The following is a 16,003-nucleotide window of genomic DNA, read 5'->3' as shown; positions in this document are numbered from 1 at the left end:
AGAATCTATATACATACTAGAGGCCTGGTGCACGACATTCATGCACTGGGAGATGGGTCCTTCAGCCCGGCCTGCACCCTTTCGCAGTCCGGAACCCCTTGGGGGATGTCCAACTGCCAGCTTAGGCCCACTCCCTGGCAGTTGGACATCCCTGAAGGGTCCTTAGCTCTGCTGCGGAGGACGCTGCGCTCACCAGCCATGAGCCCGGTTTCTGGCTGAGCAGTGCTCCCCCTGTGGGAGCACAATGACCACCAGGGGGCAGCTCCTGCATTGAGTGTCTGCCACCTGGTAGTCAGTGTGTGTCATAGCCACCGCCTGTTCTGCCGATCGGTCAATTTGCATGTTAGCCTTTTATTATATAGGATAGGATTTAAGAGAAGACTCTTAATTTTTCCAGGTTGCTCAGGAGTATTTCAGACAAAATTTATGAAATAAATATTTAATTTCCCATAATTCTATATACCTGGCTTTGTCATACAGCAAGGGCATATTCAACATTTTTGTAAAAAACACATTAAAATTTAATATAAATACTTTTGTACTATTTCTTGTTGTTGTTGATCCTCACCTGAGGATATCTTTTCCATTGATTTTTTAGAGAGTGGAAGGGAGGGGGAGAGACACAGAGAGAGAAACATCAATTTGAGAGAGACACATTGATTGGTTGCCTCCCCCATGAGCCCTGACCAGGGCCGGAGATCAAGCCTGCAACCAAGGTATGTGGCCCTTGATGGAATCAAACCCGTGACCCTTCAGTCCATGGGTCAGAATTCTATCCACTGAGCAAACCGGCTAAGGCCTTTTGTCCTATTTTGTTCTACCAATTTATATGTCTGTATTATTCTCTTCCAATAACACAATGAATTATAACTGCTTTAAAAAAGCTCTCAATTTGATAAGATTGTTCCTTTGTCATCTTTTTTAGACTACTGTTTGAGATGTATGCTTTTCAAATGAAATTTTGAGTATTTCAAGGAAAAATGCAACTGGAATATTAAGGATATGGAGCTAACTAGATGGCTAGAGGAATATCAAGACTCTTAACAACAATTAGCTTTCTCTAAAAGGAATTGGCATTTATTTCTTTTCCTGGTATCTTTTAGGTTTCTCTGAGTTTCATAGTTTCTTTTTCATATATACAATACAAATCCTGTTATATATATGAACACAAAATACTTTTATTGATTTTGTGAATGAATACTTACATAAGTTCCGTCTATGCAGTTTTATAACATGGGATTTATGAGTACAAAGTTATAAAAGTAGTGATATCAAATAGGCCACTGAGGATATAATTTAACTCTCTGGTCCTAGAATGAACCAAGTTAAGTAGTAAGGCAGGGGGTAGAGACTAGGTAAGAAACAAAATACATTCAAGAAGGGAGCAAGAGAAAGAACGCAAAGGATGATGCTTATAGAGGAAGGTGAATTTTCTTGGAACGATGATAATGCCCAGGGTAGGTGACTCATTGGGAAGAATAATAAATGGTTATCACTAATGTTCCTCCAGAATATTTTAAAAGTTTTAGAAATGACAGACAAATTGAAGAGGAAAAAATGATGTTAGGAATCAATACATAAAACTAGAGACTCTGTGGTAAAATAACTACTACTACTAAATAAAAGGAAGACTTAAGCATTTAAATATCTATGTACAACTTCTTCTAAATGACTGCTTAACTATAAGAGCCAAATTCTACATTACATTTTTTCAAAATTAAGAGACTTGGAATAAAAACTTACTTGGAGACCAGGTGTCCTTAGAATAAAATCTATTTTGCATCCAGTAAAATAGTAAGTTTTCAAAACATTAAAATAATTGTATTAATTTAAGATGAATCAAATCCAGTTTTAATCTTATAAACTTCTACTTGTCTAAAGCCCAAGAGAATTTATAATACTTCTTCTATAACATGGCAACTCCCATTCTCACTAGTCAGAGGATTCCTAACCCAGTAGAAAAAATTCACCGAAAGAAAGTTTAAATTCAAATATGGTAACAGAAACAGATTCAGAATGTAATTGGCCTAGGAGTCACATGAGGGCTATTGAGACCTTTTAGTTTGTTTATATTACATGAACATTACAAATAGTAGCAGTACTTACCTTTCAAAGTGGCCTTCTTCAATACTTTCATGGCATAAAGCTGTCTAGCATCAGAGCCTGAGATTTTTTTGACTAAGAAAACCTGTATTTAAATAAGATAAAATAAATTTTACAAAGTTTCACAAACTATACTATTTTAAAATAAGAATTCTGCTATATCATTTATTATTAGAAAGATTCTGATATTTCTTTTGTTGTTTGTTAAATCCCAAAGAGCATGTTAACATATAAATGTAACTTAGCAAGCACTTACCTTTAAAAAATGAATCACATATATCTAAATATGAAGAACCACAATTCCTAGGTATGTTATTGAGCATCTTCATTTTCCAAATATTTTTAGCTCCTTTCTACATATAGTATGGGATTTATATAAAACCAATCACACCCACTCTACATAGTTCATGGATATGCTATAACATGTATAATGCAAATCTATCAATAAAGCTCTTCTCATTTTGACTATTAGTTTCATGATTTTTTTTCATCAAACCTTTAAACAGACCTGGAAATGGATCTGAATATGAATTCTTTTCCTCCTATCCATTCTTTTCTAGCAGTGTTATTATGCTGCCACAGATAGGAAGAAGAAACAATTACAATCAAGAATTAATTTAGGGTCAGCTCTCAATTATCTGCATTAGCGTGCATACACACACACACAGACACACACACACACAGAGACAGACACATACAAAGATTCAACTGGTTCTAGGGCAAAGCAGAGTTCCTCACTCTGAGAAACTGTGCTAAAGGTAATGGGCAATGACTTCAATTTAATTGAAGAGTACTAGAATTTGCACAGGAACCCTGATACAGAGTGTGTTCCTCTCCCCAAGCCACTCCCCTTTACCCCTTTACCATGCACCACCCTTTAGCTCCTTCCAGCCATTTAACAGTGAGCCAACGTAGGGAAAGAAAAGCATTCTTAATCAGAGTGGTTCCTATGGATGGAATGATGTTCAAATATTAAGGGTTATCAGAAATTAATATTTTTGAACAGAAATAAATTCTAATTAGGTGGAGGTTATTAGGATTTATCTGATATTTATTCAGTCTTAAGATTCCCTAACCAAGCTTCTTTGTGCCATTTTACAAGGACATTCTCCTGGTGATTCCAAACTTTTTTCACCCTTCTCTGAAAGCACATTCTTTTTTTAAAAAAAATTTTTTCAGTGATTTCAGAGAGGAAGGGAAAGGGAGATAGAAACATCAATGATGAGAGAGAATCACTGGGGGTCAAGCCCACAACCCTGGCATGTGCCTTGACTGGGAATCTAACGATGACCTCCTGGTTCATAGGTTGACGTTCAGTCACTTAGCCATACCGGCCCAGCTAAAAGCACATTCTTAACACTTTACAGCACTTCTTAGTTTATAAAGAACCTTCTTCACAAGAATTTTTAATACATCATCACGATAATTTTGGGGAGGTAGACCTACTAAGTAATTCCTGTTTTACAGCTGCCCAAGCTAGGGATTAGAGTGGTTAAATAATTTGACTAGTATTACAGTGAAGGCATTGAGACAAGAACCAAGCCAGCCATCCAGTTTTGTGCTCCTGCTCAGTGCCCTCTTAATCCAGTCCCTTTGGCCTGTCAAACATAGCAGGAACAGCAGTCCCAGATGCCATCAGATCTTCCCCCACCAGAGCATTTCTGACCTTTCGAACTCCTCCATGAAGCTATTCTAGGCTGACAGGTCATCCCTGCTTCCTTGGCTTGGAGTGGCTTTTTAGGGTGAGTAAGGAAGGAGACTTTTTATGTTTGCTATTTATAGTAAGGTATTTAAATAAATAAAGGGAGAAGCATGCTAACCCCGGGAACCTTACTAAATAATATGTTTCCTGAAAATCTTAATGTATAGAAATAAATCCCTCTATTTGGGCTTATCTGTATACATTGCATAATGCAATTTCATTGCAGATGTTATATATTTGGCCTTATATCTTACTACAACCCTATGAGGTCAGGACTATTATTTACTCATTAATTCCTTTCTAGAATTATATGCTAGCTACTGTGTTTCCATTTCAATGCTGAGACATGGTACAAAGCATGGCCACTGAACTCATAGAATATATAGTCTATTGGGGGAGATAGCCAATAAACAAATAATTAAAATGAAAAGCTATTAATTGTGGTGAGTGCTGTGAAGATAAGGAATATGATGTTGAGAGGGTAAAATAGGGAAAGATAGCCCAAGTTAGGAGCACTTTCAAGAGTCCAGGGAGAAATAGTGGTGCATAGACTGAAGGAGTGGCAGTGGAGGAGAGGACAGGCATGATTGGAGGAATCTTTACTAAATCCACAGGACTTTCTGAGGGATCAGATTGGTAGTGGGGGGGTGTGGGAAGGGAAGGGAGGACTAGAAGGATTGGAGATACAAATCTGTTACATCGACTATATATTGGTTATAATTAAGATAGGGAGCATAGAGAAATTAGTAATGAGTAGAGTGAGAAGGCAGCTGAGAATGAGAACTTTGAAGAACTTCAATACTAAATGACTAACTAGAAGGAAAAAAGGGGGCTCCTAGAGGTTTAGCACACACAGCAAGTAAGTAGCCTAAACTCACAACTATTATGTTCTGCTGGCTAATCTATATTTGGATTAAAAGCATCACTTTGGATTTGAAAGATGTTAACGGCTATAACAAATTATCTATATTAGCCAAGAATTGCTAACTAGTCCCATAAAAATATATAAGAGAGCTTAAACTGGTGTTGTTTTGAAGCTTGCAAAGTATATCTTCAAATGTTTCCTTCACAGAGAGGAGGGAAGGAAGCCCTGCAATGTGAAAGTTGAATGCAATCTCAGAATTTTCCTGTTGCTGTGAAAGGGACTAGAGAGATCAAGTAGTAGTAATTATAATACTGAAGTCCTCAAATTGGAGTGCAGGAAGTATTTGTGAGGTGTGTGGCAGTGGGACAAGGAATACTGAAAGAAAACTGATAAAGATGTTACATCTGCTGGAACAATTTTTCGTTGGTGGTTTTGGGAAATATTTTTTTTATTGATTTCAGAGAGAGGAAAGGAGAGGGAGAGACAAATGGAAACATCAGTGATGAGAGATTGTTTGGCTGCCTCCGGCACACCCCACACTGGGGTTTGAGCCTGCAACTCGGGCATGTGCCCTGACTGGGAATCAAACCATGACCTCCTGGTTCATGGGTCAAAGCTCAACTACTGAGCCACACACCTGGCAGACTGGGAAATAGTTTCAATATTAAAAACAAACACGGAGATCATTAGTAGAATGCAATGCTTGCATTCATTTTGAAGATAAACTATAATTCCCCCCAATTCCAAACTGGTAAGTGGTAACCCCTACACTAGTTTCTTGGGAATACCCATTCACTTCCTGCTGGTATTAGGGAGACTGTGAAGGAAAGACAGAGATGCACTGCAAGATTACCTTTCAATTCTATATAAGGATTCAAAGAGGCCAATGTATCCAGGGAACATTTTGGGATTTTTAATCACTCAAGAAGTGATTAAGGGCCATATGGACTTGAAGATAAAGTAAATATGAAGTAAATACTGCCAATTTATGAAACTTTCCAATGTATTTTTGAATGACTTTGTTAACTTTCCCATACTTATTGATAGTCAGAAATATGAAAACACAGAGAAAATACTGCTTGTAGGGAGATCAGTAGTATTTCATAAAATATTTCTGTTCCCCATCCATATGAAATATACATGAATCCAAAAAGCAACTTTTTAAAAAACACATACTCTCGACTTACCTTTCCAAATGATCCCTGCCCTAATACTTTTAAAAGTTCAAATTGGGAAGGATCTGCCTTTTCATGTCCTTCCTTTACATGATGTGTGATTGCAATTTCTTTGATACTGCCTTCTTCCTGTTGATGCAAAAATAAAGGGAAAAAACAGAGTCAGAGCTACTTCTTCCAGGCATAAATCAAGCAATATAACTTTAGCAAGTCATATTAGAAATCCTCACATTAACATACACAAACCACCTTTACTGATCCACCAAGTAAACAGAAAACATACTAGTATGCCAAGCAAATATTACTTTCAAGTTAAATGTCAGGGACAAATACCAGCCTACCACATTTTTTTCTTTTCTTCTATTTGCCTACAATAATATTTTTTGTAGTGCATATGAATTATTAGAATTTAAATGTGTTACACAAACATAAACAATTATTTTTATTATTATCATATTCCATATAAATGTTTGAGATCAATCAACATTTTCTGAGACATTCACAGAATATTGGCAATACATATAGGGAATTACAAAGATTTCTTAAAAAGATATAGCAGGGTATCCTAATGTGGTAGCTTTTGAAACGAGCAGTAAAAGGAAAATAAGCTCTCCCTAGCTGGTTTGGCTCAGTGGATAGAGCATCGGTCAGAGGACTGACGGTCACTGGTTTGATTCTGGTCAAGGGCATGTACCTCGGTTGCATGTACCTTGGTACCAGGAATGGGGCACATGCAGGAGGCAACCAATCGATATGTCTCTCTCACACTGATGTTTCCCTCTGTCTTTCCCTCTCCCTTCCATTGTCTCTGAAAATCAATGGAAAAATGTCCTTGGGTGAGAATTATAAAAGGAGAGAGAGAGAGAGAGAGAGAGAGAGAGAGAGAGAGAGAGAGAGAGAGAGAGAGAGAGAACGCTTCTGTAAGAGGACAAAAAAAGAATCCAGGCCCACCATTTTACCCTGTAAGTCAGAAGCTGTATTTTGTGGACTGTCCTATTACTTAGGCAGCTTAATCATTTTAGACTCTCTCAAAACTTTGGCAACAATAATAAAACAATCCCCTAAATGAGACCAATGTATAAGGGCCTGAGAATGATAGCTGCTCATAGCTACATTAGGAAAGAGGAAATCAAGTTTAAAAAAACTTTAAAAAACAAACAACCTCCCCCAATGTATATGTGCAATTGATTAAGATTTAGATTAAAATCCAGCAAATGTTTATTAAAAGTACCTACCATGTATCAAGCCCAGGTTAGATGCTTTTTCACCATGTATGTATGTATGTATGTATGTATGTAGATTTCAGAGAGGAAGGGAGAGGGGGAGAGAAAGAGATAGAAACCTCAATGATGAGAGAAAACCATGGATTGGCTGCCCCCTGCACACCACCTACTGGGGATCGAGCCCACAATCTGGGCATGTGTACTTGACCAGAATCAAACACGAGACCCTTTAGTCCGCAGGTTGACACTCTATCCACTGAGCTAAACCGGCTAGGGCGCTTTTTCACCTTTTATCTAACATTTATGCTTCACGACAAATCTTTGACTACATATCAGTGTTAGAGAGAAGTGACAACACAGTGGAGTACTCCCCAGAGCAAGCAAAAACATTTCAGAATTCTCTACTGACTCCCTCAATTCACCACTAGAAAACTGACAGACTTTTAAAAGGCAAAAATGATTTGAATACTGTACAGTCTGAAGTTTAAAAAGATTAAGTAAAGATCACAAGCCAGTAACTGACAGACTTAGGGCTCAATTCCAGATCTTCTGACCTCTAATGACTTCTAAAACAAAGCTCTTAGCATTACAACCACGCTGAGACTGTCAGAGGCTCTTGGTGGTTCCCCATCCAAGATCAGTGACAGTAATAAACTAACTTACTTCCCTCGTCTTTGTAACTGGTATGTATCTCTTGGGTCAGTTAGCTAAACTGATTAGAGAAGCAGTCTCTGAACTTTTGGTAGCACATCCTTATTATAATAACAATTTAGCATATACCCAATATTTGTATACTTGTTAGCTTATAAATTATATACATGTACTTTCTGTATTATTAAATTATATACATTATACATGGAAATGAAACTATAAAGAAGTTTTCTTCTTTATTTTCTGTACCCCAAAGTACTGTTACTTCACACTTTGAAGATTAGTAGATTAGTCTAGAAACCAAGTTCATGGATTAGATTCTAGCATGTGCCAGTTAGCTTCCTATGGGGAAAAAAAAAACTATCTGTTCAAGAGTCTAACAGGAATCCAATGTCCTTAAGTCATGAGGCTGTGAAGAACTATACTATGTAACATTCTCTATGTTTTACCACTGTTCTTTATTGGGTAAGTGGGGTGTGACTTATTAGGCTGTAATATTTTATCATCTTATATTTCACAGCCAATACCTACAATTGTCTGTCACAAATAAAGATGCAACACGGGCAGGAAAGGATCACTAAAATAGAAAAGTTTTGTATTTTGCTGTAGGCATACAGGATTAAGCCTTACTCTCATAGTGTGAGCTATGATCAGGCTATGGATCTCAAAATAAATAGCAGTTACTATTCAAGAAAGATTTCATCTTATGTCTACCCTTCCTTTCTTCTGTCAAAAAGTTACTAAAAACAGTCTCCCTTTGATTCCTTCATTCAATAAACATATACTAGAACACATACAATGTATCAAGCATGGTAATGGGAATACTTTTCTTTTTTTTTTTTTTCTATTTCCAATATCATCCAGGTCTAATCCTTTATCATCTTCCCTGTAGAAAACTGAAATTAGCTTGGTTATTCAACATGCCCCTTCCTGCCACTGCCAATAAAATTCATCCTCCTGACAAATTCATTTTCTAAAAGTAGACATATGACCAGGCGGCTCAAAAACTCCTCCAAATTTTCTCTAATTAAATGCATTGCTTCACTTTGGCATTTGAGGCCCTCTACAATATGGCCTCAACCTTCTCTTCCGGTATTATTCCCAACATTCCCTTACATGTAGCCTGCCAACCTGGGTTATTTTCTGTTCCCTATTTTTCTTAATCAAAAGTAATACATACATGCACGTGACAAACCAGTGACAGATAGCTTATGATAAAAAGAAAGTCTCTCCTTATCTCCAAACGTAGCTTTTTAAAAAAATTAGTTCTTTCAGCACTTACATTAGTTCTTAATTTGTTAACTTAAGAAAATGCCTACTAATTTAAAAATAAGAAAGATGGACTAACTTATATTATGCCCCTTCCTTCCATTATCTTCCTCCCTGCTGTTTGATAATTATATTACTTTTACATAAACCTCTTGTCTTTTCTATCAGTTTCTTTTTATAGAATCCTAATTCTTTACTTTGTAAAAGGAAGCTAATAGTGCCCATAATTCTCTGGAATCCCCCCCCCCCCCCCGCCGCATGATGCTAGCTGTATTTTTACAGTTTTATTAGTATTAAGACAATTAACATTCTCTCCTGTAACCACAACCAAATCCTTCATGCTTTCTCTACAGCCTGATTCTAAAAACTGAAAGGTTATACAACAGCATCCATACTTTCATGACAATATATTGGTCAAACACAGGCTAGGAAGTATATTAAATTTCCTTTTACACATGGACCTATAACAGTGATTTCCAGAATAATAATCCAAGGGGACTTAAAAATAACAACACTTCTTCAAATATTTAAATTCATGATACACTTCAACTTTGATTTCCCTAGATTTCTTGTAGTTTTCTATTTTTCCTGTTTCTAACAGCCCCAAATCATTCTTGTGGGGAGGGAGACATTAATTTGATCATTATTCTTAATCTTTTCTTAGCCCTTAACCATACTTTTCATTCATCTGAGAGCCCTCTCTTCCCCGCCCCCTCCCGCCCCAGTGGGATGGGTTGTTTTCTAGCTCGTGCTGCACAGCTATTATCTTGGGATATCTCTTTCCTGGTTGAATCCACTATTTTTAGTTTCCATGTCTTTCTCTTTCTTGGATTACTCCCTTGTAACTTCCTAAGAAAGGTGATGTGGAAGAAAGTTTTCTGAACCTTGAACATCTGAAAATGTCTTTATTTTGTTTTCACGTCTGTATAGTTTGGCTTGGTATCAAATTCTAGAATAAAAACAACCTTGCCTCAGAATGTCAACGCCATTGGTCCATTGCCTTCTAGCAACTAGGGATGCTGCTAAGATGGGTGATGCTAGCCTGATATAAACATTTTGGTAGGTGACCTGGTTGTTCTTTCCAGAAACTTTAAGATTTTTCTCTGTCCTTATACTTCTGAAATGCCACACTAGTGAGATACCGGTAAATACGGGTCTTTTTTCCTTCAGAATGCTAGATGCTTGGTGAACCTTTATAATCAAAAGACCTGAATTCCTTAACTCTGGGGAACTCAAACATTTCCTTGATAATTTCCTAACATCCAGGGTTTCTCTCTTCACAGCTCCTTTTTTAACTGGAAATTGTATGTTTGGAATTGAATCCTTTATGTCACTTATCTTTTTTCTCCTATTATCTGTCTCTATTTTTCTGACTTTATTTTCTTACCCTTATACTGAACTTTGTATTCTGGCAAATTTTATCTTTAAATAAATAAAGTACTCCTTTTCTTAATGTTTCTTTTTTAAAAAACAGCACCTTCCTCCACTTCCTACCATATCCCCTGACCCAAAGTGAATACAATCATTTCAAATCTCTGTGAGGATACAAACTGGAATTTTAAAAATCCTTTTCTAAATTGGGGCTCAGAGAGTACAAAAAATGTTCTTGGGAGTGGAGAAAAAAGACAATGCCTATGGCTCAGGTTCCAAAAAACGTGTCACTGTTTTATCCTCAATACATTTTTCTGTTCCTTCCAAGTTCAATTTTTACTAAGCATATCAGCAAACTATATTCTATCTACTTTTATGCATATGTGAAGTCATAGCAGCATATTAGGTAAAATATCCATGATGACCAGATTGTGCTTAATGTCACCAATTTTCCAAGTTATGGAACCCGAAGTATTTTATTTTATATTTACTTTTTTTAAAACCATAAGTATTTTAGAAATGAATCTGAGGTTCAACTAGGACATATTACTAATGCTTGGGCAATCTTGTACAACAGGCAGAAAAGCAACAATGTGATGTTCCACTACTAGCTCATACCTGTAAATCCAAGGACATGGATGCAGAAAGAAATATCCAATTTCTGAAGGATAACCCAAGGGCAGACTGACATTTGCATATGACAAACTTATCTTACTAAATTACCTGTTACTGACATAAACCTGTCACATGAAAATACAGAACTACAGTCTGAGAGTTTGTAAAATTGTGTTTTTGCCTTTAAGTACTCAATGAAACCACTATAATTTTATGGAAAAAGAATTTTGTCAATGAAATTGAGCAAAGATAGCCCTAACTGGTTTGGCTCAGTGGATAGAGCGTCGGCCTGCGGACTGAAGGGTCCCAGGTTCGATTCTGGTCAAGGGCATGTACCCTGGTTGTGGGCACATCCCCAGGAGGGGGTGTGCAGGAAGCAGCTGATTGATGTTTCTCTCTCATAGGTGTTTCTAACTCTCTATCCCTCTCCCTTCTTCTCTGTAAAAAAAATCAATAAAATATATTTTAAAAAGAGAAACTGAGCAAAGATATTAAGTTATATCCATTACTCCATTACTGTGAGGCTCACGTATTTTTACATTCTCCAGCACAACTATATTTTAGGTGATACATGTTGACCAATGTCACCCCAATAAATTTAAAAAATTCAAATAAATGACACATGTATACCTGCCCATTCATTACCATAAAAATCTTATTTTACGTATTTAAAAAATTATAATAAATTACATACTTTTATATTTTAAAAGTTTGTTTATTTGATAAGTAAAAGTCTAGCTATAGGCAATATTGGGAGGCTGGCAGCTGGTTTATATCATAAACATGTATCACTTGTCTGTACTCCCATCACTTTCAACATTTGCCACCCCGAGACTGCGTTCAATACCCTCAAGCTATGTATTAGAATCCACCCATTTAAACATTTATTTATTGAGTACCTAATACATGCCAGACATTCTGCTAGGTGCCTGAGCTATACAATAAATGAAAAAGACTAAAATCTCTGACATTTGTGGGGGAAATATTATCATCATAAATTATCATTATTCATGTTAGAACATGATACATACGATAGAAAAAATATATTATGTTGGGTAACAGGGACCAGAAGTGCAAGGGTGGCAAGGAGGGGTTGCAATTTTAAATAAAGGCACCAGGGCAGGCTTTATTTGAACAGGTACTGTTGGAGCAAAGACTTGAAGGAGGTGAGGGAGTCAACCACCTGGGGAAAGAACATTTCAGGCAAAGGGACAAGACAGTGCAAGGGCCAGTGTGGGAGTACACATGGAGATAAGTGTCTCTGGAACAGAGAGCACATGAAAAAGAGGGAGAGAAGAACAGGTCCGAGAGGGGATTAAGGCTTAAGTGGCTCTCATACTTTTGCTTCTTTTTGATTGCCTGGTCCCAATGAAACTGTTTCTGTTCTCTGACATATTATCTTAAGCCCATTCCTTTTTGTTAGAAGGCAATTCAGATTATGGGCCAGATACTATGCTAGCTGTTAGAGATACTAAAATACAGAAGAGTATCTGCCCTCTAGAAATTTACCTAGGGTTTCAAAGATTTATTCCTGGATAGATACCTGTTGAGACATGGCCCCTCGCAGAGAGTCAATTCAATTAAAAACACATAATTTTAGAAATTCTGTGAAGAATGTCATTTTAGACATCACAGAAAAGTAGAAGAAAATTCATGGATAGGCAAATCTTTTGGTGTTCTAGTCACACAGAAAGCCACCTTGTTTGTTTCCTAGGACCAACAAAAGGTCTGTAAGTTCCCTCTTAAATGATCTTTAAGGTCCACCCTTTAAAGGAAAAACAACTTAAAATTTTTTTCATGCTGAGAGAGAAAAAAATACGATTTTGTTCTTAAAATGTAAAGAAGATTACTGAAAAACAAAACAAATCAATACTGTTTATTTGAGTTATAGAAAATCTAATGGTGGAACATGCTAATATTAAGAAAACAAACTGGGTGATATTAATTGATTTTAAAGAATGATTCAACATTTGGCATTATGCCCTGCCTTGTATACAGAATTTCCTTTTTCCTCCACTCCCTTGAGTCAGGAAGTGTGTTCTTAAGGCATTTGTATTTTCTAAATTGTTTTGAATGTCAGAAAATATTGTTGAAGTTTGAAGTAAAATATTTAAACAGTCCTTGGTAAAAGCCAATAAATATTTTCTAACGATGGATATGTAACCATTTTTTGGCTTAATATAAAGACCTTACAAATGAAAAATGTACACTTTATTTACCTCTTAAAAGTAATTCAAAATTAAAATATCACTCTCTATACAGATACCTATAGTATTATAATGTAGTGTTTCATTTTAAAAAGATACGCTAATTTTCTAGATGATCAAGATACATAAAAATTATTTGGCTGTAACACATAATTAAGCTGGTTATCCAAGCCACGGTGATAAACTACATCTTAATTTATTCTAGATTATAATTTGACCAAATCCTATTTACTTGACTTGTAATGGATGATAAATACACTCAGCATTTTTCATTTAACCAAAGTCTTAAAAGATTCTTCCAAGCCAGCTTCTTGTTTCCATGTTTGAGAAAACAGCATTGCTGGTTTTCCAGAGTAACATTCTTAATCACTGCCACAAAAAGCACAGTTTTCTCCCAATCGAGAATCCCAATCAACAAATGTAATTAATTCTTTACAGAGCAGCAGGATAGCACAATTCTTACAGCAAAATATCTGGCAGGATTTTAGATTAAATATAGTGCAAATTACCATTCACTAAGCACATTTTAACAAAGTAATGCTTTGAAAACTGTCTATTCTAAGTTAGATAAAATGACTTGCTTAAAGTTACTTCAACATAGTGGATAAAAACCCTCAAATTTTAAAAGGAACGAATGTCAACAAAAATCTGATTTTAAGTTCGACTGTTTAATATATTCTCCTACCCCCCCAAATTTGCTTATAGTAATCTCTTAAATATTAGTAATTTTGTTCATGCCTGATTTAATATTGAGTTATAGTCATCTGTTTTACTATACCAAACTACAAACATTAGAAGATAAAAGTTATTCCAACTCTAAAAGACCAATGTAAAAATAAGTTTACAAAACATACAGACTTGGAAATGTATAAAACTCACAAATGGTTTACTTTTAATAAACAGAAAAATAACCCTTTAAAAGTTCTATAAAAACTGGTTTCGAATTTTGAAAAGCTTCTTAAAAGAACATATAAAGTAATTGTTTAATTAGTATAATTATATTTAGCAGCAATTAAAACATTTTAGTCTTTAGTGAAGTTGAATAAAGCTTACCTGTATAGAGCGAACACGAAAAGACAAAAATTTAAACATGGCTATGAAACCATGATGGTGATACAAGAATTTCTGACCGTAAACTTAAGTTAGAAAGGGAAGGCCAAGCCCCTGCAAAGTTTTCTCCTACTAGCTGTTCCGGCAATTAGAAAATTTCCTGTCAGGCGGGTCCTGAAATGCCAGAAAAAGAGGCCTGACAATTTTCCTGTGGTAAAAGAAAGGAGAAACAAATGGCAAGGGCACTAATGTAGCTGATAGGTAGAGAGGCCAGAACAGGAAACCAAAACAGATTTGCTGATAGCAAAATCCTGTTGAAAAGTTATTTACTCCTGGTTCCCAGCAATCCAGTGAATTTTCACAGCCAGTGAAATGAACATTATTTTATTTCTGAATCCTGAGAAATGCCAGTATTTCTAAGTATATGACTCTAAAAGCAACTGAAACTAGCCAGCACTATTAAAGTAATGTCTTTGATGTATATGTGAAATTTAACCCTCTGTAATGTTCATACACACAATCCAAAGGATAGTCTCAAGACTATTTTAAGGTTATATATAGACAGGTCTTGGGTGTTCCCTGTCATTGAGGAAGAGTTTCATAACTATGGGAAGAAAATGACCAAATGCAAAAGAAACTTTTTGATTGTGATGTAAGGACAAATTCTTTCTGTCTTAAGTGCAAGTAAATTACATTTAAATTTACATTGGTTATGAACATCAATTATCAACCAGGTTAAAGATTTCAAGGTCCATAGCTAAAACTCACATTCCTAGTTGATAAAAACGAAATTAAAAACTCCAACTCCCTAGGTTATTACTGAGCAAACAGAACACTTACTGAAGAAGCCAAAGTGGAAAAGGAGGGGTGAAGCTCCCAGACAATGTTTTACTGCATCCTCTAATACAGGGGTGGGCAAACTTTTTGACTCGAGGGCCACAATGGGTTCTTAAACTGGACCGGAGGGCCGGAACAAAAGCATGGATGGAGTGTTTGTGTGAACTAATATAAATTCAAAGTAAACATCATTACATAAAAGGGTATGGTCTTTTTTTTTTTTTTTTTAGTTTTATTCATTTCAAATGGGCCGGATCCGGCCCGCGGGCCATAGTTTGCCCACGGCTGCTCTAATAGCTTTTAGAAATTCATATAAAGTATTTTTGCTTTGGAAAATATTTTTTTAAAGTATGCCAATATTCAGAACAGTATAAAGATAGCAGCATTTAAACAAAACCAAAGGACAGAAGCATGAGACAGAGCTGTGAGAAAAAGTGCTACTTATCAAACATTTAGTCTATGCGTAACCAACAAAACACTCAAACATTAATCTACACTGCCGATACAAATTTAATAAAATCACTAAATTTTCAAAACCTGAAGGGCTTCTAAAAAACCCAAGAACAATGAGCTGGCTCTGTGGATGAAGAAACTATTGTCGAGGCAAGACACGTAAATTTCATGATGGAGCTATATCTACAATGGGAGCTTAGTGCTACAGGTACCACATGAAAGGGCAGGGGCTCCCTTCCTGCTGTATCAAATTTTTATGGCAATGTTCTATAAATGTTCCTGCTATATCAAATTTTCTAAATGTTCTATAAATGACCTAATGTAAGATGAAGAATAAAAAATTTTGCTCAAGTAAAAATAAAATCCTATGTAACTAAATATATTAGAATCAACTGGGACCCAAATAAATATCCAAAATAAAACTTTGAATTCTGCCTGAGAAACTGTACACTCTCTTGATTAAAAATGCATACCTAAATTTC

The 16,003-nt window shown here is 35.9% G+C and overlaps 1 protein-coding gene across 14 annotated transcripts in view; it reads right to left on the bottom strand.

The window, feature by feature from the left end:
• The window catches only part of RPS6KA3 (ribosomal protein S6 kinase A3), a 123,039-nt gene that overhangs the window by 62,970 nt on the left and 44,066 nt on the right, over positions 1 to 16,003 (bottom strand). For 11 of the 14 annotated variants that reach the window (XM_036304392.1, XM_036304391.1, XM_036304396.1 and 8 more), the window contains 2 exons: positions 5,858 to 5,974; positions 2,107 to 2,188 (listed from right to left, as the gene is read on the bottom strand). In XM_036304392.1, the coding sequence (XP_036160285.1) occupies positions 2,107 to 2,188; positions 5,858 to 5,974 (199 nt within the window). Of the gene's footprint in view, positions 1 to 2,106; positions 2,189 to 2,611; positions 2,677 to 5,857; positions 5,975 to 14,234; positions 14,440 to 16,003 lie in introns of all 14 variants that reach the window. The other 3 variants (XM_036304401.1, XM_036304402.1, XM_036304403.1) reach the window with 2 other exon arrangements.

Source organism: Myotis myotis, unplaced genomic scaffold (assembly GCF_014108235.1).
Source record: "Myotis myotis isolate mMyoMyo1 unplaced genomic scaffold, mMyoMyo1.p scaffold_m19_p_4, whole genome shotgun sequence".
NCBI lineage: Eukaryota > Metazoa > Chordata > Mammalia > Chiroptera > Vespertilionidae > Myotis > Myotis myotis.
The sequence above is the reverse complement of the archived record's forward strand: the minus strand, read 5'-3'. Positions and strand labels throughout refer to the sequence as shown.